General features: G+C 44.3%; 1 protein-coding gene across 2 annotated transcripts in view; it reads right to left on the reverse strand.

The window, feature by feature from the left end:
- Positions 1 to 21874, reverse strand: part of SLC9A3 (solute carrier family 9 member A3) — a 246405-nt gene that overhangs the window by 54075 nt on the left and 170456 nt on the right. For both annotated transcript variants that reach the window (XM_033933345.1, XM_033933346.1), the window contains one exon: positions 17795 to 17898. In XM_033933345.1, the coding sequence (XP_033789236.1) occupies positions 17795 to 17898 (104 nt within the window). The remainder of the gene's footprint in view (positions 1 to 17794; positions 17899 to 21874) is intronic.

The raw sequence follows: 21874 nt of genomic DNA on the forward strand, positions 1-21874 counted from the left end.
CTTGATCCCTTTTTAAAGATGGGCATAACATTGGCTATCTTCCATTCCTCCGGGATCACGCCTGTTTCAGGGATAGATTGCAAATTTGCTGCAGTAGTTCCATTATCTCCTCCTTTAGTTCCTTCAGAACCCTTGGATGGATTCTGTCCGGACACAGGGATTTGTCAGTTTTTAATTTTTCTAGCTGCTTGCGTACGTCTTCAAGGCTCACTTCCATGGATGTTAATTTTTCTGCTTTATCTCCATTGAAGATTTGCTCAGGTTCCAGTATGTTGGATGTGTATTCATTTGTAAATAGACGAAAAGAACATGTTAAGTCTTTCTGCTACTTCTTTTTCCTCCTTCACCACTCCCTTCCTGTCTCTGTTGTCCAGCGGTCCCACCTCCTCCCTAGCCGGCTGCTTCCCTTTATCATATCTAAAGAACAGTTTGAAATTTCATGCTTCCCTGGCTAGCCTCTCTTCATACTCTCTTTTGGCTTTTCGAACCACATGGCGACATTCTTTTTGATACTTCCTGTGCTCTTTCCAGTTCCCCTCAGTTTTGTCCTTTTTCCATTTCCTGAATGAATTTTTCTTATTGCCTATCGTAGGGGTAGGGAACTCTGGTCCTCAAGAGCCGTATTCCAGTCGGGTTTTCAGGATTTCCCCAATGAATATGCATTGAAAGCAGTGCATACAAATAGATCTCATGCATATTCATTGGGGAAATCCTGAAAACCAAACTGGAATACGGCTCTCGAGGACTGGAGTTCCCTACCCCTGGCCTATCGCTTCCTTCACTATTTTAGTTATCCACGCAGGGTCTTTTGTTCGACTCTTTTTGCACCCCTATCTGAATCTGGGGATATACAGATTTTTGCGCCTCGCTCATCGTGTCCTTGAAAAAAGACCAGGCATGTTCTACCATTTGCCATTTCTTGGAAGTGTTCCTAAGTTTCTTCCTAACCATTTCCCTCATTGCTTCGTGGTTTCCTTTCCTGAAGTTGAAAGTTGTCGCTATGGTTCTCTTTCCTTTCGGTATTCCTACTTCAACCTTGAACTTGATCATATTATGATCATTGTTTCCCAACGGTCCCACTACTTCCACTTCCTTTGCAGATCCTCTTAACCCATTTAGGATTAGATCCAGAGTGGCATTTCCTCTTGCCGGTTTTCTAACAAGCTGCTCCATGGTCTCCCTTATGGCTGTTGAGATCTTCAACAGGACAATGTGATATGTCATACCGCCAGAATTGTTTGCAAGTGGTTCACAGAGCACAACCAAAACTTACAGCTACTTCCCTGGCCTCTGAATTCTCCAGACCTTAATCTAATCGAGCATATTTGGGACTACCTCGATCAACATGTTCAATGACTGAACCCACCACCACACACCTGTCAGAAACTGTCGGATGCACTATAGTCTGCATTATTCCAGATATCTCTAGAAACCACATAGCATCTTATTGAGTGACTCCCATGGCGTCTGGGTGCAGTCCGTGCTGCCAGAGGCAGTTATTCTGGATATTAGCAGGTGGTCGTAGTAATGTAACTTGACTTTGTGTATATTATTTTTAAGTAAAAGTACCACAACTACAATGAATGTATCTGTTGTTAACTTTTTTTTTTATCTCAGCAACTTTATTGCTCTACAGTTCAATCTACTTTGCTTTAGTAAAACTATTTTTTTGAAAATGACTTTTAGAGTGGACATCCCTCCTGCCAATTTCGAAGGTACTTGGGGGTCCCCTGCCACAGCTGATTGCGGCAGGGGTATTTCCCCTCCTCCCCCAATCAGCTGAGCCAGCAGGACTCCCCAAAGTCGCAGCTTCGAGGAATCCTGACGGCTCAGCTGATCGGGCATTCCCTTTCCGCAATCAGTCTAGCTGCCGCATCTACTTTTACCATTTGAAATGTAGGCCAGCATTTTGCTGGCCTACATTTCAGGTGTCTTTCATGGCCCTAGGGAGATGTCTAGGGCCGCTTAAGCTCACCCAAGACCACTTCCAGATGAAAGCATGCCCAAGCATGACAGCGTGACAGATTTTAAGAAAAAATGGGATATTCACATGGGATCCCTAAGGGAGTAAAATCAGAGGGGCAGGTATTTGGAATGGGCAGACTTGGTGGGCTATGGCCCTTTTCTGCCATCTTTTTCTATGTTTCTATGTTTCTAAGCCCAGTCTTGGGTGAGCTTAAGTATCCTTACCAGTCTCCCTTCATCCACAACAAATGCCTACAGTGTAAGCATCTTACTTCGGGGGGGGGGGGGGGGGGTTTACGTGCATCCCAATTGGCTGCCAGACAACGATAGAATGCCTATTGCCACCTACAATTGGGTCGCCCATTTATAGAATCAGCCTTAGCATGCATAGAAATATTCATTATACTGTGTAACACAATTTTTGTTCCTGGGCAGTAAGTGTAATTTTCTTAATTGCTCATGCCTAAAAAGTATAGGAAATATCTTGTTATTTTCATGAAACTTTGCTTTTGTGACCAGGATAGACAAATTTTGCAATTATTTAATGCTGAATTTTCATCTTTTCAATCATATAAAGTCATACAAAGCAACAAATGAATCACAATTAACATGTATTTATATTGAAGTTATACAAAGATGGCCACAGAAGATTTAGAAGTGAGTAGTTTTTCAAGATTTGCAATTATATTGTAAGTCACTTTCACAAATTGGCCCCCAGATTCAGCCTCCTATCAGGATCTCATTATATTATCCTCGGTAGCAGCATTTGAAGTCCAGTATATCCTGGAGGAACAGCTCACCTTGCTCTTCTGAGTATACTCCCATGTTCTCCTTGAATGTCTCAAGAGTATCATGGACATGGACCATTAGAGATATCCTGCAGTTCATTTTACTGTAATTCTTCACCAGATTCTCAACCAACTCCACATAGTTTTTGGCCTTCTGATTACCCAGGAAATCCCAAACCATTGCAACAAAGCTGTTCCAAACCGCTTTCTCCTTCCTAGTTATCTTCTTGGGAAATTCCTTGCACCCCAGGATCTTCTTTATCTGTGGTCCGACAAAGAAACAAACTTTGACCTTTATCTTATATTAGGAAAGATGGCTTGAAGTCACTTGAAGGCTGTCGACTCCTTATCTGACAAATTGTTTCATTAGGCCCAATTTGATATGTGGGGTGGCATCGGCTCCTAACAGGAGTCCACTATTGATTCCCATTTGATGTTTCTCCACACAGAGAACTCGGCTCGCTGTGGCCAATCCCGCCTTTGGTAGTGCACCTATGTGTTCCTGCTGTTCCAAAAGCAGAGATAGCAGGGACACTTAATAAAACTGCCTTGGAGACCCATTAGGAATGCCTGAAGTCTCTGTTGGCCTCCTGGCCGAATTCGTCATACTTCAAGGCACCTACTAAGGTCTTGAAGCTGTTGTACCGTATTTTCACGCAAATAACGCGCACCCGTATAAAACGCGCACACGGGTATAGCGCGCAGAAATCACGATGATATGTACAAAAACTTTGGTATACCGCGCTCACGGGTATACCGCGCATGCTGCCCGACGCTCCTTTCGCCCGCCCTGACTTTCCGTGCGCTGTCCCGACTCTCCTTTCACCCCCCCTGACTTCCGTGCACTGTCCCCCCTTGAAGGTCTGTCCCCATCCTGAAAGCCTGATGCCCCCCCGACGTCCGATACATCCCTCCCCCCGAAGGACCGCCGACTCCCCAACAATATCGGGCCAGGAGGGAGCCCAAATCTTCCTGGCCACGGCGACCCCCTAACCCCACCCCGCACTACATTACGGGCAGGAGGGATCCCAGGCCCTCCTGCCCTCGACGCAAACCCCCCTCCCCCCCAAGAACCTCCGACCGCCCCCCCAGCCGACCCGCGACCCCCCTGGCGACCCCAACGACCCCCCCACCCCCCTTCCCCGTACCTTTGGTAGTTGGCCGGACAGACGGGAGCCAAACCCGCCTGTCCGGCAGGCAGCCAACGAAGGAATGAGGCCGGATTGGCCCATCCATCCTAAAGCTCCGCCTACTGGTGGGGCCTAAGGCGCGTGGGTCAATCAGAATAGGCCCTGGAGCCTTAGGTCCCACCTGGGGGCGCGGCCTGAGGCACATGGTCGGGTTGGGCCCATGTGCCTCAGGCCGCGCCCCCAGGTGGGACCTAAGGCTCCAGGGCCTATTCTGATTGGCCCACGCGCCTTAGGCCCCACCAGTAGGCGGAGCTTTAGGATGGATGGGCCAATCCGGCCTCATTCCTTCGTTGGCTGCCTGCCGGACAGGCGGGTTTGGCTCCCGTCTGTCCGCCCAACTACCAAAGGTACGGGGAAGGGGGTGGGGGGGTCGTGGGGGTCGCCAGGGGGATCGCGGGTCGGCTGGGGGGCGGTCGGAGGTTCTTGGGGGGGGCGGTCGTTGGGGGGGGAGGGGGGTTTGCGTCGAGGGCAGGAGGGCCTGGGATCCCTCCTGCCCGTAATGTAGTGCGGGGTGGGGTTAGGGGGTCGCCGTGGCCAGGAGGGTTTGGGCTCCCTTCTGGCCCGATATTGTCGGGAAGTCGGCGGTCCTTCGGGGTGGGGGTGCGAGTGGTCCTGCCGGGGGGGGGGGATGTATCGGACGTCGGGGAGTCGGCCGGGCAAGAGGGCTTGGGCTCCCTCTTGCTCCGATCGTGGATGCGGGTGCGGGTGGGAGCGCGTGCGAACGGTCGTTCGGGGTGGGGGTGCGAGCGGTCCTGCTGGGGGGGTGAATCGGGCGTCGGGCGGGGTGGGAACTATGTTTTAAAACTTTTGTATACCGCGCTCATGCATATAACGCGCGAGGGGTATGCGCGGTAGGTAAAAACGCGTATAACGCGCGCGTTATATGCGTGAAAATACGGTAATCCTCTTTGAGGTGCACTTAGGCCCGGATTCTCTAAACGGCAGTTGTTGGCAGCCACCTTAAAAGTGACCACCAATTACGTGTCAATCACATGACAGTGCAGTTTAAAGAATTGCACCTTCTGCAAAGGTAGGCACTAGAAATGTAGGCCAGGGACTGATATACCGCTTTTTCTGTGTGATTATTATAATCAAAGCAGTGTACATATCTTAAGCAGTTACTTATTTTGTTTCTTGGGCAATGAAGTATTAAGTGACTTGTCTAGAGTCATAAGGAACTGCAATGGGAATAGAACTCACAACCTCAGCTGCTCTAACATTTAGGCCATTCATTTGAAATCACCCTTGTCACTGCTCTGGCACATAACCCCTTCTCCTCAATTATACTTAACAGATATGTTTAAAATTTCTCAGCAGCTTTGTTATCAGCTGACCCTGCCTCCCCAGAAAGGCTTACATTTTTTTACACATATCGCTTTTTAAAATGTGCTAGCCAAACCTGTACTTGCAGAAAAGGGTTTCACATTTTCCTGCCCATGGGTGTAAATGTTTCTGGCTTTCATCCTGACAACAATGCTGTCCACTGTACTTTTTTCTCATTCACCATTTGAATTATCCACGTTTAGCCAGTTCTCCATATTTTTCATTGATTGATCACGAACCATAGATGTTGTTTTGGAACTTTTCGGTACAATTTCATGAACAAACCGACAAATATCTTCCTCGTTTTGCTGGATGGATTGGATTGTGGATTCATTTACATTGAACTCACGACTGACAGCAGAAACAGACTTGCCAGAACAAAGCCTGTCTATTTTGTTGCTCAGACACATGACATGCTTCTTTCTATTTGGAGATGTTTGTAACTCACTCTTGACGGCCATTTTTGGAAGCAAAGCCAGAACTGCAAAATGAAAGTGAAAGGAAACAAAGTTTTTTCTAAGGACAGCGGTCTGCAAATATGCAAACACATGGCACGAATGGCGAATAGCAGTCTCAATGCATGCAACCACGAATAAGAGAAAACATGAAACTGCTTCGGCGTCGGAGAAGAGGAGAGGGGCAGGCGAGGAGAGGGACAGGAGAGGAGCAGAGAAAGAGGTTTTCTTTTTTCTTTTTTTCAGCGGGCCAGCGCGAGGGGAGAGCCGACAGGCCAGCAGAGAGCCAGGGGCAGGCGAGAGGTAGCTCCGCCCACCCCCACCGCATCAGCGGCTTCAGCCCAGACTCCCCCTTAAGAGGGGGCGAGCCAACGGCGCGCGGCCATTCGGCGCGCGGCGAAGGCGAGCGGCAAAGGCGCTCACCTTAGCGAGAGCGCCTTTGCGAAGGAGCCTTAAGAAGGAGCCCAGGCAGCCCAGCAGCAATATCTAATAATTATACCACAGGTACTTCCCCCCTCTTCTCACTTCTCATTTCTCTTTCTCTTTCTACTCTTTCAGCTAGCTGCGCGCCGGGCACAATCCTTTCACACCTCGGGACATAGGAAAGAGAAAGGAGCAATGGAGGATGTGGGAACCCAGCAGAGCTACCCAGTATACTGCATCGGGTGCCATATGTATGACTACCTCCCCTCCGGGAGGCAGGCATACATATGCGGTCGATGCCAGGAACTGGACAGCCTGAAACAGGAGGTCGGGAGACTGCAGGTTAGAGTCCAGGAGCTGGAGGGACTCTGCACCATGGAGGAGCAATGCTGGGAAACTGAAGACACCACCAGAGGGAGCCACATCGCGGAACAAGTTAGGGAGCTCGAGAAGTTCATTGAGGAGGCCTGCAGGATGGTGGAGGCACGAGACCACCAACACACCAGGAGAGAACCGACAGTTGGACGACAGGAACTACCAGACACCATGGGAATAGGACCTTGCGGAGGACCTGGGCAGACAGAGGAGGAGGAGACCCATCAGAGCCAGGAGAATGGACTAGCGGACTGCACAGAGGACACAGACCTGAGACCAGGGGCGGAGACACAGCTGAACCCAGACGACGGACGAATGGACTGCACATATGACACAGATCTGAGACCAGAGAGACAGTTAAAGAAGGGGAAATCAGCAATCGTGGTTGGAGACTCAATCCTGAGAGGAGTAGATAGTCACATAGCCGGAGGGAGAGAGAACCGACTGGTAACATGTCTCCCAGGGGCAAGAACAAAGGACGTCATCAACAATATCGAGAGGATCCTGGAGGGAGCCGAGACGGAGGAGACAGCAATAGTGATCCACATAGGAACAAACGACATCAGCAGGAGAAACTTCAACAGGACTACACTAACTGACCAGTTCAGGATCCTGGGGAGGAAACTGAGACTAAGGACAAGGAGGATAGCCTTCTCAGAGATCCTGCCAGTACCGAGAGCGGACACAAGGAGACAGAGCGAACTACAAGCAATTAACGCTTGGCTGAGGAGATGGTGCGATGAGGAGGGTTTCCACTTTGTTAGGAACTGGACTACTTTCCTGGGGAAGAACAAGCTCTACAGAAGAGATGGACTACACCTTAGCACAGCTGGGATGAGGATGCTGGCACGCAACGTCCAGAACGTCATAGACTTGGCTTTAAACTGAAGAGAAGGGGAAAGCCGATAGTCGAACTGACCTCGACACATCGGACATCAGTACCTGACAAGGATACTGACCTGGGACATTGGGAAGGAAAGCTTGGGACTGAGTGTGTATGTTTTGAAAAAGGACATCGGACATCAATACCTGATAAGGATACTGACCCGGGATATTGTAAGGGAGGACTTGGGACTGAGTGTGTATGTTTTGAAAAAGGACCTAAGGACGCATTGCAGGGACCGAGGGCACAAATGGAACTCGTAAGAGGCACCAACATGGAACAACAGGAGCCAGAGGAGCAAGGACCTTGTGAAATAGAGACCAGAACTGAGAGAAAATTACGAGAACAAGTGGTGCAAGGGAAACAGGCTGAGGACGTCACAGACACACAGCAGCAGGAGGAGGATGAAGCTCGGGGGCTGGCAAACCATGAGGAGGACTGCAGGAGTACCAAAACACGAGGAGAACAAAAAGAGAGGGCAAAAAACTGGGTCTTAAACTGCCTGTACACAAATGCTAGGAGCCTGAGGGCCAAAATGGGAGAACTAGAAATCACTGCTAGCAAAAAGGACCTAGACATAATTGGAGTCACAGAAACGTGATGGACTGAGGAAAATCAATGGGATGTGGCCATACCAGGGTACAAACTATACAGGAGAGACAGGGCACATAAAAAGGGTGGAGGAATAGCGCTGTACATAAAAGACTCCATACCCTCAACCAGGATGGAAACAACAGTTCAGGCGGATGGCTTGGAATCACTATGGGTTAAGCTACAGGGAGGAACTGGGGCAGACATTAAAATGGGTCTGTATTACCGCCCATCAGGACAACCTGAAGAAATCGACCAGGACCTGGAGGCAGAACTGAGGCAGGTATGCAGAAGCGGAAAGGTGATGGTGATGGGGGACTTCAACTATCCAGGGATAGACTGGAATATTGGGCACTCAAACTGCGCAAGGGAGACCAAATTCCTAGAGGTCATGAGGGACTGCTTCATGGAGCAACTGGTCACGGAACCAACACGGGGTGACGCCACTCTTGACCTAATCTTCAACGGACTAGAGGGGCCAGCAAAGGAGGTGACAGTATTAGCCCCGCTAGGTAACAGTGATCACAACACGATCCAGTGCAGGCTAGAAATTGGATCATCAAAGGGGAAAAGAACCACAACGACGGCACTCAATTTCAAAAAAGGAAATTATGATGCCATGAGGGAAATGGTGGGAAAAAAACTCAAAGGTAACATAGGGAAGATGGATTCCGTAGAAAAAGCCTGGACCTTACTCAAGGGAATTGTGCACGAAGCGCAAAACCTGTGCATCCCCAAGTTCAGGAAAGGGTGCAAAAAAAATAGAACAAAAAACCCAGTGTGGATAACAAATGCAGTGAAGAAGGCGATAAGCGACAAGAAAGCATCGTTCAGAAAATGGAAAAAAGACAAAACAGAGGAGAACCAAAAAGTGCACAAAGAACAACAGAAGGAGTGTCACCGAGCGGTTAGAAAAGCAAAAAGAGAATATGAAGAGAGACTGGCAGAGGAAGCAACAAACTTCAAGTCGTTCTTCAGATACGTCAAGGGGAAGCAACCGGCAAGAGAAGAAGTGGGACCATTGGATGATGGAGACAGGAAGGGAGTGGTAAAGGAAGAGAAAGAAATAGCTGACAGGTTAAATGAGTTCTTCACGTCAGTTTTCACGAGGGAAGATATAACCAACATCCCAGAACCTGAAGAGAGCGTAAAAGGAGACCAAGATGTAAAACTGGTCAATTTAGAGGTAAGCCAAGAAGATGTACTCAAGCAGATAGACAGACTAAAGAGCGACAAATCTCCAGGTCCGGACGGCATTCACCCAAGGGTACTCAAGGAACTAAAAAACGAAATAGCGGAGCCACTTCGACAAATATACGGCCTATCCTTAAAAACCGGAGAGATCCCGAAGGACTGGAAAATAGCAAATGTCACGCCCATCTTCAAGAAGGGCTCAAGGGGAGACCCAGGAAACTACAGGCCAGTGAGCCTGACCTCAGTCCCAGGAAAGATGATGGAGGCACTGATTAAGGACAGCATCTGTGAACACATCGAAAACAATGAGCAGCTAAAACCGAGTCAGCATGGCTTCTGCAAGGGTAGGTCATGCCTCACAAACTTATTGCACTTCTTCGAGGGGGTAAACAGCCAGGTGGATAAAGGGGAATCTATAGACATCATTTACCTTGACTTCCAAAAAGCCTTCGACAAGGTACCACACGAAAGGCTGCTTAAGAAGATATGGAACCACGGGGTACAAGGGGTGATCCACCGATGGATCAAGAACTGGCTGGCGAACAGGGAACAGAGGGTTGGCGTAAAGGGCCATTACTCAGACTGGAAAGGGGTCACGAGCGGAGTTCCGCAGGGGTCGGTGCTGGGACCGCTCCTGTTCAATATCTACATAAACGACCTAGAGGCGGGAACCAAGTGTGAGGTTATTAAATTTGCAGATGACACCAAACTATACAGCAGGGCTCAAACCAGGGGAGACTGCGAAAATCTCCAAAAGGATCTAACGCAGCTGGAAAAGTGGGCCGAAAAATGGCAAATGAGCTTCAACATAGGGAAATGCAAGGTCATGCACGTGGGGAAAAAGAACCCGATGTTCACATACAGAATGGGGGGAACACCGCTAGGGGTCAGTAACCTGGAGAGAGACCTGGGAGTGATGGTAGACGCAACACTGAAGGCATCGGCGCAGTGCGCTACAGCCTCAAAGAAAGCTAACAGAATGTTGGGTATCATTAAGAAGGGTATTACGACCAGGACGATGGAAGTCATCATGCCGCTGTATCGTGCAATGGTGCGGCCGCATCTGGAGTACTGTGTCCAGTACTGGTCGCCGTACCTCAAGAAGGACATGGCAGTACTTGAGGGAGTACAGAGAAGAGCAACTAAACTGATAAAGGGAATGGAAAATCTCCCATATACCGACAGGTTGAAGCAGTTGGGACTTTTCTCACTGGAAAAGCGGAGACTTAGAGGAGACATGATAGAAACCTTCAAGATCCTGAAGGGCATAGAAAAAGTAGACAGGGACAGATTTTTCAAATTAAGAACCACCACAAGTACAAGGGGGCACTCGGAGAAATTGAAAGGGGACAGGTTTAGAACAAACGCTAGGAAGTTCTTTTTCACTCAGAGGGTGGTGGATACATGGAACGTGCTTCCAGAGGCTGTTGTAGACAAGAAAACATTAAATGATTTCAAAGAAAGTTTGGATAGATTCCTAGAAGAAAAAGGGATTGAAGGGTATAGATAGGTATAGACCACTACTCAGGCGATGGGCCTGATGGGCCGCCGCGGGAGCGGACCGCTGGGCAGGATGGACCTATGGTCTGCCTCAGCGGAGGCAACTTCTTATGTTCTTATGAATAATGAGAATGAACTGTATTAGAATTAGTGAGAAATGAATTTTTTTTGTTTTTAAAGAAGCTGCTGCCCCGTTTTTAGTTTCTGAAATAAACAAAATTGTATTAGTTTCCTGTAAACTAAGTATGAGAGCAATTTTATTAAGTAATACCTAGTAAGACATAGTAACATAGTAGATGACGGCAGATAAAGACCCGAATGGTCCATCCAGTCTGCCCAACCTGATTCAATTTAATTTATTTTATTTTTTTATTTTTTCTTCTTAGCTATTTCTGGGCAAGAATCCAAAGCTTTACCCGGTGCTGTGCTTGGGTTCCAACTGCCGAAATCTCTGTTAAGACTTACTCCAGCCCATCTACACCCTCCCAGCCATTGAAGTCCTCCCCTGCCCATCCTCCACCAAACGGCCATACACAGACACAGACCGTGCAAGTCTGCCCAGTAACTGGCCTAGTTCAATATTTAATATTATTTTCTGATTCTAAATCTTCTGTGTTCATCCCACGCTTCTTTGAACTCAGTCACAGTTTTACTCTCCACCACCTCTCTCGGGAGCGCATTCCAGGCATCCACTACCCTCTCCATAAAGTAGAATTTCCTAACATTGCCCCTGAATCTACCATCCCTCAACCTCAAATTATGTCCTCTGGTTTTTACCATTTTCCTTTCTCTGGAAAAGATTTTGTTCTACGTTAATACCCTTCAAGTATTTGAACGTCTGAATCATATCTCCCCTGTCTCTCCTTTCCTTTAGGGTATACATATTCAGGGCTTCCAGTCTCTCCTCATACGTCTTCTGGCGCAAGCCTCCTATCATTTTCGTCGCCCTCCTCTGGACCGCCTCAAGTCTTCTTACGTCTTTCGCCAGATACGGTCTCCAAAACTGAACACAATACTCCAAGTGGGGCCTCACCAATGACCTGTACAGGGGCATCAACACCTTCTTCCTTCTACAGACTACGCCTCTCTTTATACAGCCCAGCATCCTTCTGGCAGCAGCCACTGCCTTGTCACACTGTTTTTTCGCCTTTAGATCTTCGGACACTATAACCCCAAGGTCCCTCTCCCCGTCCGTGCATATCAGCTTCTCTCCTCCCAGCATATACGGTTCCTTCCTATTATTAATCCCCAAATCCATTACTCTGCATTTCTTTGCATTGAATTTTAGTTCCCAGGCATTAGACCATTCCTCTAACTTTTGCAGATCCTTTTTCATATTTTCCACTCCCTCTTCGGTGTCTACTCTGTACAAATCTTGGTATCATCTGCAAAAAGGCACACTTTTCCTTCTAACCCTTCAGCAATGTCACTCACAAACATATTGAACAGGATTGGCCCCAGCACCGAACCCTGAGGGACTCCACTACTCACCTTTCCTTCCTTTGAGCGACTTCCATTAACCACCACCCTCTGGCGTCTGTCCGACAGCCAGTTTCTGACCCAGTTCACCACTTTGGGTCCTAACTTCAGCCCTTCAAGTTTGTTCAACAGCCTCCTATGAGGAACTGTATCAAAGGCTTTGCTGAAATCCAAGTAAATTACATCTAGCATATGTCCTCGATCCAGCTCTCTGGTCACCCAATCAAAAAATTCAATCAGATTCGTTTGGCACGATTTACCTTTTGTAAAGCCATGTTGCCTCGAATCCTGTAACCCATTAGATTCAAGGATGTACACTATCCTTTCTTTCAGCAAAACTTCCATTATTTTTCCAACAACTGAAGTGAGGCTCACCGGCCTATAGTTTCCTGCTTCATCCCTGTGACCACTTTTATAAATAGGGACCACATCCGCTCTCCTCCAATCCCCAGGAATCACTCCCGTCTCCAGAGATTTGTTGAACAAGTCTTTAATAGGACTCGCCAGAACCTCTCTGAGCTCCCTTAGTATCCTGGGATGGATCCCGTCTGGTCCCATCGCTTTGTCCACCTTCAGTTTTTCAAGTTGCTCATAAACACCCTCCTCCGTGAGCGGCACAGAATCTACTCCATTTTCTCGTGTAACTTTGCCAGACAATCTCGGTCCTTCTCCAGGATTTTCTTCTGTGAACACAGAACTGAAGTATTTGTTTAGCACATTTGCTTTCTCCTCATCACTCTCCACATATTTGTTCCCAGCATCTTTTAGCCTAGCAATTCCATTTTTTATCTTCCTCCTTTCATTAATATATCTGAAAAAAATTTTATCTCCCTTTTTTACATTTTTAGCCATTTGTTCTTCCGCCTGTGCCTTTGCCAAACGTATCTCTCTCTTGGCTTCTTTCAGTTTCACCCTGTAGTCCTTTCTGTTCTTCTCTTCTTGGATTTTTTTATATTTCATGAACGCAACTCTTTCGCCTTTATTTTCTCTGCCACTAGGTTGGAGAACCATATCGGCTTCCTTTTTCTCTTGTTTTTATTGATTTTCTTCACATAAAGGTCCGTAGCCATTTTTATCGCTCCTTTCAGCTTAGACCACTGTCTTTCCACTTCTCTTATGTCCTCCCATCCTAACAGCTCTTTCTTCAGGTACTTTCCCATTGCATTAAAGTCCGTACGTTTGAAATCTAGGACTTTAAGTATTGTGCGGCCACTCTCCACTTTAGCCGTTATATCAAACCAAACCGTTTGATGATCGCTACTTCCCAGGTGAGCACCCACTCGAATATTAGAGATACTCTCTCCATTTGTGAGGACCAGATCCAATATCGCTTTTTCCCTTGTGGGTTCTGTCACCATTTGTCTGAGCAGAGCCTCTTGAAAGGCATCCACAATCTCCCTACTTCTTTCCGATTCCGCAGACGGAACATTCCAGTCCGCATCCGGCAGGTTGAAATCTCCCAACAGCAGAACCTCCTCTTTCCTTCCAAACTTTTGGATATCCACAATCAGATCCTTATCAATTTGCTGCGATTGAGTCGGAGGTCTGTAAACTACACCCACGTAGATAGAAGTTCCATCTTCTCTTTTCAGAGCAATCCATATCGCTTCTTCCTCTCCCCAGGTCCCTTGCATTTCGGTCGCTTGGATATTGCTCTTTACATAGAGAGTTACTCCTCCACCTTTATGACCATCTCTGTCCTTCCTAAAAAGATTATATCCCGGTATGTTTGCATCCCATCCGTGTGATTCACTGAACCATGTCTCTGTGATAGCAACAATATCTAGATCTGCCTCTAATATCAGGGCTTGCAGATCATGAACTTTGTTGCTTAGACTGCGAACATTTGTGGTCATCACTTTCCAGCTATTTTTCAGCGATAATCTCCTTTTTCGTATGGATTTTTGTGTCGTTTCACTTTCCGTTGCAATACTAAGAAATGAGTTGCTGATATTGCTTATGTTGCAGCCTTTACTACTATCACATCTTTTCTTTTGCCGGGGTTGGTCTCTATAATTGTCCTTCGTACATACACCACCCCCACCTTCTAGTTTAAATGCCTAGAAAAATATTGTCTAAATTTCTCTGCAAGGTTTCTTTTTCCTGCTGTAGTAATATGTAGCCCATCAGTGCAATATAGCTTCTTGTCCTTCCATGTATTTCCCCATCCTCCTATGTACCTGAAGCCTTCTTGATGACACCAGGCTCTGAGCCATCTATTAAAGTCCTCTGTGTTTTTCACTCTTTGCTCTCCCTTTCCATATGCAGGCAGTATTTCAGAAAAAGCTAAAGTCTTTACAAAAGGTTTCACGCCCTCACCAAGCTCCCGAAAAGCTTTCTGTGCTGCAAGTGTGGAGTTGTTGGCCAGGTCATTTGTTCCCAGATGGATAACAACATCAGTGTTAAAATCCTTAGTTTTTTCCTTAATTATAGTCAGTATTTGCCTGGAACTCCTGGTAGCTGAGGATCCTGGAAGACATTTCACTATTTTGGCCTCCTCGCCCTGTGTTCCAAGGTTAATGCCTCTGATGATGGAATCCCCCAATAGTAATAGTTTTCTGTTTTTGGCTTTTTTATTTGTACTTAGGGTGCGCTTGTTCTCTTGAGTTACCTTCATTGGTTCCAGTCCCACCTCCCTTCTGTTTTCTTGAGTATCGCAGTGCACTAGTGGAGCGAAGGAATTCTGTAGAGGTAATATTAGTGAAGGTGGATGTTTCTGTGCTACATGTCGCAGTCTTCCTGAGCCTACTGTGACCCATTTATTCCTGGGCTGTTTTATTCTTTGAGGTAGAGGTGGTAAGTTGGTATGATTTTGTGGAGTGATGGAAGCTGCTTTAATTGTATTCAATTCCTGTTTAAGTTTGCAGAGCTCCTCCTTAATACTGGCAAGTTGAAGACAGATGGGGCAAGCCTCCAAATAGTATGTCTTGGAATTAAAGCACCACAGTGATTGCATAGAATAAAGGTCATCTTGATTGGTTATGAAGTGACTTGATCTGAGTGACCCCTGATTATATGGGTCTCTATATATGAATAGTGGTCCCTGGGGTTGGTGGGACTATAAGTCTTACCCTTATTCCTATGAAGGGAAAGGGAAAGCGGAAATAAGATTTAACAGAGGAAAGAGAAGGGTTTATTTTTTTGTGCTTTTTGTTTTTAGTAAGAAACAGGGATGAGAACAGAAATTAAGCAGATATAATGCTGAAAACCAGTGAAAAGAGCAGAATATGAAATGCAGAGCAACTTATCTTATTGAATGAAGTTCCAGGGCAGCCTTGTTCACAGCAATGTCCCAAAGATAATGCAATTAACCTTAGAAGTAAAACAGAGCCCCTCCCTTCTCCACCTAATCAGCAGAAAACAATGGCTGAATACTAGTAAGACAGAAATATAGGCTCTATACCACCTAAAACACAGTATTTTAAACAAAAATGCAGGTTCTATCAGTGCTACCCTAAAACACAGGATTTATAACAGGATTTTCCCTACTTTAGTCACCCTGAGCCACAGGCACCAGGATTTAATTAAAGTTAACAAAGTCTTACCCTTTTTCCTATGAAGAGCAAGAGGAAATAAGATTTAACAGAGGAAAGAGAAGGGTTTATTTTTTTGTGCTTTTTTATATTTTTTTTTAGTAAGAAACAGGGATGAGAAGAGAAATTAAGCAGATATAATGCTGAAAACCAGTGAAAAGAGCAGAATATGAAATGCAGAGCAACTTATCTTATTGAATGAAGTTCCAGGGCAGCCTTGTTCACAGCAATGTCCCAAAGAATTGGCATGTACATAATTGGCATGTACATAATTGGCATGTACAAATGTGTTATTTCATAGTCAAGTATTTGCCGACTTGACTTTATAAAATACTAACTTACATATGAAAGAACTTGTATATGTAGGTGCTAACATATACACCAGTTCAAGGGCTGATGTAAATTGTTAGTGCCTATTTTCCACATACATGAATGTAAATTATGGAATTTTATAATCTAAATGCAAATTAGAAAATGTTCAGACTATTCTTAAATTCTTCTTAATGTCATACAGTTCTTAATGTAATCCACCTTGAACTGCAAGGTAATGGCAGAATAGAAATCTGTAATGTAATTAAGGGCTCTCTTTACAAACCGTGGTAGTGAGTCCCAGTGTGGCAAATGTGACGCAGCCCATAAGAATTTGTGATGGGGTATACATCTCATAACAGGAAGAAGGGAAGCCCTGGGAGAAATTCCCCAGGGAAAACCCATACAGAAGAACAACATAGGTCTCAGGGTAGTCCCCAAAACCCCTTCATAAATTGAGGGTGAAATAATGGGACCTTGCCTGTGGAAGGTAGTAGTTGGACAGGAAAGGCTTCGTGGGATGTGGCAGGAGCGGGCTATCCCTCAAATCCTGGGGATAGAATTCCCTGACTGGTGCAGAAAACTGAGTAATGCCCAACCAAGAAACTGAAAAGATATCGTTTTGCATACTAATTTGCATAGTAAGTTGCATAAGACATGAGAGAGGCCCTTTTAGGGCCCACAGTGGATCTAGGTCTCCATAATACTTTTGGAGTTACATTTTGGAGGATCTTTACAAATAGAGTAATGCCTGCTGAGTCTTAGGATTTTGAGAAGAAACTGGTCGAGTTTTCTTCTTAAAGACAAAGACTCGCACAATTGACCCTTGTGGGGAGGAATGCTGACTTTGGCCTAACTCCCAGTAAACCTGTTTAGAAGAGGAGGATACAAGTGGACAGTCATTGCTAAACCTTGAATTAGTAGAGTTGGAACCAGTCAGATTGCGGTCAGACTAGAGAGCAAAGGATGGACCTGTCTACATCTGAGGACCAGAGAAGCGAGCAGAGAACAGACCCATTCACAGAAATGAATGGGTTGCATTGCATTTGCTGCATGGGAATCACTACTTTGGCTTTGTAAAAGAGGCCCTAAGTGTGGTCCCCTTCCATGATCTGCCCAAACTCCATCTCGGAACCTACAATTTCAAAGATAAGTTTGTTATTTTGTATTTTTCAAACATTTAAGAGCATAAGAATGTGGTAAACTGTGTGTGCACAGTACATTGAGTATTTTTGATATCAATAAATGTATTTTGAACATGCGATGATTGGGTGGTGAGGCAATAGTCTTGGAGTTCGCCCCAGGTTTTTTGCCTTCATGTCTCTGAACATAAGCTTCAATATAAGTTGATATAATTTTACACAAATAATCTTTATTTGAAGAAAGAGTGATTTTGTAATAAATTTGTCAAACTCCATCTCTGTGCATACCTACAATGAAAATATGTAATATGTCACTTACACACCTACATTCTTGCTAACTGGTATTTTATAAGAGGCCATGATAACTAGATACATAGATAACTACTTACCTGTATAAATGACTAAAATATTCATATTTATGCAATTCTTAGTACCTAAGATCAGGTTGTTTCTTTTAAAATTATCCCCAATATGTTCTCTTTATGTCACCTACAAAAGTATAACTCATTCCAGGATTATAAAAGAACTCACTCAGTCATTATATCTATAATTTATTAACTGATGTGCTGAATCTCTGCAAAACAAAATAAAGTTGAAGATAAAATAAAATTGTTTCTCTTATTAATTAAAAAAAAAAAACTTACAGTAAGGTAGATACTGTAGATGGACGTGGGGTGCTGAAATCCACATTAACCATATTATCAGTGCTTGGAGAACGAATAAATGCAAGTGAACCTCTGCGCTCTCCCTATTCAAGAAAAAGAAAAGAGAGGAAATGGGTCACAATGTTAATAAATTTAGAAGGTAACTATAAAAAGGAATTTAATTTTAGGCATCAAGAAAAGGTGTAAAAAGTGAAATACAAACCTATATTTTAGGGATAATCAGTTACACCAGCCATAGAGCTGATCTAAATGTTTGTGCATAAATTATAAATAAATACACATAATATATTTTTTAATAATTTAAAAAAAATTTATTCCGCCAATCTACTATCCTTGGTGAATTACAATACAACATACCTAAGCACAAAACATGTGGCAGGGCATTGATATGATGTCCAAATTCAAGTTTGGATGTTTTATGGAACATGCACAAAAATCCAGTACCAAATATAACCATTTTTGAAACAGAATAATGTCTTTTTGTTTCAAAAATGGCCATTTCTCAGATGTACTTGTCCTCATTGCATTTATCTTTTTGAACCATTAAAAAAAACACAAAAAACCCACACCTCCAACAGAAAAATGTGCTAAACAAGCCATTGGGATGTAGGAGGAGACAGCATTTTTATTAGACTGGCCACACAGACATCCCAATAGAGCAGTGGGGCACCTTAGGGGGGCACTGCAATGAACTTTACATAAAAAGGCCCAGGTACACATCTCGCCATAACCTCCTTAGGGTGAGCCCTCCAAAACCTACTGGACCCAACTGTACACCACAACCAATAGCCCTTATGCCTGTAGGTATCATCTATATGTTGGCATAATGGGATTTAGGGGGGTTTTGGAAGGCTCACATAGTCCACCATAAGTATACTCGTTAGAGTGGGATATGGGTCTGAGTCTTCATCTGTACAGTTGACTACACCACCCACTAGGCTACTCCAGAAACCTACTTGCTGCTGCACTAGGATTGTTGAAGACACCTGAACCTATCATATAGACAGGAAGGCACTGTTTCAGTCATATCATCTCTTCAGTGGTCATCTGGTCAGTTTGGGCTTCTATTTGGCACTTATTAGTTGTTAAAACAAGTCTAGCTCCAAATGTCCAAATTGTGCCCTGGACATTTTCTAACATATTCCATTATTGCAGAAAAACATTTAAATCATAAGCCCTCTCTACTCCTTCCCACACCATGCTTCCAATATGCCCCTTTCAGATTTAGAGATACTGTAGACAACCACCATACAAATCTCTCTAAAAAATGGGTTTCAAACATAGTGAATTGGAAGGGTTTGGTAAGAAAACGTCCATATGCCCCTTTATGCCACTTTTTAGATGTTTTTCGTTTTCATAAATGAGCCCCCACATGAAAAACAAAATAGGCAATAGAAATAATTAAGGCCCCCTTTTATCAAGCCACTTTAGGGTTTTTTATCGCCGGCCACTTCAGTAAAATCTCTGACGCTCATAGAATTCCTATGAGCATCAGAGCTTTTACCACAATGACCGGCAATAAAGCTCTAATGCGGCTTGATAAAAGGGGGCCTAAATTTTGAGTCTTTTGCTAAGGCGCGCTAGCTGATTTAGCGCATGCTAAATGCTAACCTGCACATAGAATATAATGAGTGCATTAGCATTTAGCATGTGCTAATATTAAGTGCGCACTAAATTGGCTATCGCACCTTAGTAAAAGACCCCCTATATGTAAAATTCTCAAATTACTGTGTTAACCTATGAAACACAAATAATAAATACAAACATGAGAATAGCCTTACTGGGTCAGACCAATGGTCCATCAAGCCCAGTAGCCCGTTCTCACGGGGGCCAATCCAGGTCACTAGTACTTGGCCAAAACCCAAGGTGTAACAATATTCCATGCTTCCGATACAGGGCAAGCAGTGGCTTCCCCCGTGTCTTTCTCAATAACAGACTATAGACTTTTCCTCCAGGAACTTGTCCAAACCTTTCTTAAAACCAGCTACTCTATCCGCTCTTACCACATCCTCTGGGAACGCGTTCCAGAGCTTAATTATTCTCTGAGTGAAAACAATTTCCTGAGTGAAAAGTGTTTCCCTGTAACTTCGAGTGTCCCCTAATCTTTGTAATTTTTGACGGAGTGAAAAATCGATCCACTTGTACCTGTTCTACTCCACTCAAGATTTTGTAGACTTCAATCATATCTCCCCTCAGCCTTCTCTTTTCCAAGTCTTTCCTCATATTAGAGGAGTTCCATCCCCTTTATCATCTTGGTCGCTCTTCTTTAAACCTTTTCTAGTGCCACTATATCTTTCTTGAGATAAGGAGACCAGAACTGAACACAATACTCCAGATGAGGTCATACCATGGAGCGATACAGGGGCACCATGACATTCTTAGTCTTGTCAATCATTCTTTTTTAATAATTCCTAGCATCCTGTTTGCTTTTTTGGACGCCGCCACACATTGGGCAGAAGATTTCATCATTTCTACGATGATACCCAGATCCTTTTCTTGGGCACTAATCTAGTAACTGTGATTCAGGTTATTCTTCCCAATGTGCATCACTTTGCATTTGTCCACATTAAATTTAATCTTCCACTTGGACGCCCAGTCTTCCAATTTCCTAAGGTCTGCCTGCAATTTTTCACAATCCGCATGCGTTTTAATAACTTTGAACAATTTAGTGTCATCTATAAATTTAATCACCTCACTCGTTGTTCCAATTTCCAGATCATTTATAAATAAGTTAAATAGTACAGATCCCTGCGGCACTCCACTGTTTACTCTCCTCCATTGAGAAAAATGACCTCTGTTTTCTATCTGATAACCAATTCCTAATCCACAACTGAACTTTGCCACCTATCCCATGACTCTTTAATTTTCTCAGGAGCCTCTCATGAGGAACTTTATTAAAAGCTTTCTGAAAATCTATATCAATCATTTGGACATAGGGACACTGGATCACCTATTATTCTATTGTCCTTTAATACTTACCTTCTGGAAATCTATTTGGGGACATATTAATTTGATTTTAGAGACTGTGATTCTGTTATCTTATGAAACGGTAATCTGTGGGTCATTATTATCTCTTAAGCCACCAATAGATAAACATAAAACAGGCTGTTAGGAATTATGACTGGGAGAGCCATCCAAATGGTCACAAAAAATTGGAAAAACTTTGATTGCTTGAATTTTAGTTTCTGGTGGCACTCATTATGTCTTTGTTACAGGATGGAAAAATGATTACTGATCAACGGGGTAATACTAAGGTATTTCAACTAACATGAGGTCCATTGACTAATTTTATAGATACTAATTGATTGATGTTTCCCTTTACTCCTGGTTAAAATTTACACATCCAGGGAGGGGGGTGGGCGGGAGGGTGAGAGACAATATATTGGGATTATTGTATGGGAAATAAGGATGTACTATTGTTTGGTTTATTGATTACATTGAATTAGGGGCGGGGGTGAAAATTATTTTTATATATTTTATTGAGAGGTATAAGTGCGTTGTTCAAATGTTCTGAATGTATTCCTTTATGTACTGTTTTAAGTTCGAAAATGAATAAAGAATTTTTTTTAAAAAAAAAGCTTTCTGAAAATCTAGATATACTACATCAACCAACTCACCATTATCCACATGTTTATTCACATCTTCAAAGAAGTCAAGCAAATTGGTGAGGCAAGATCTCCCTCTGCTGAACCCATGCTGACACATTAAATCATGTTTGTCTATATGTTCCACAATTTTTATTTTTTATTATTCTTTCCACCATTTTGTCCTGCACCAAGGTCAGGCTTAATGGTCTGTAATTTCCCTTGAAACCCTTTTAAAAAATTGGTGTACCATTGGCCACCCTTCAATCTTCAGGTACTGAAGACGATTTTAGCGACAGGTCACTACCAGCAGGTCAGCAATTTCATGTTTAGTACCATCCAATCCAGGCAATTTATCACTTTTTAATGTGTCAGTTTGGCTTAGTACATCTTCTAGATTCACCGAGATTTCTTTCAGTTCCTCCGCACCATTGCCCTTGAAAACCATTTCCGGTTCAGGTAGATCTCTTGCATC

This window comes from Geotrypetes seraphini, chromosome 2, assembly GCF_902459505.1.
Source record: "Geotrypetes seraphini chromosome 2, aGeoSer1.1, whole genome shotgun sequence".
In the NCBI taxonomy this organism is placed as follows: Eukaryota; Metazoa; Chordata; class Amphibia; order Gymnophiona; family Dermophiidae; genus Geotrypetes; species Geotrypetes seraphini.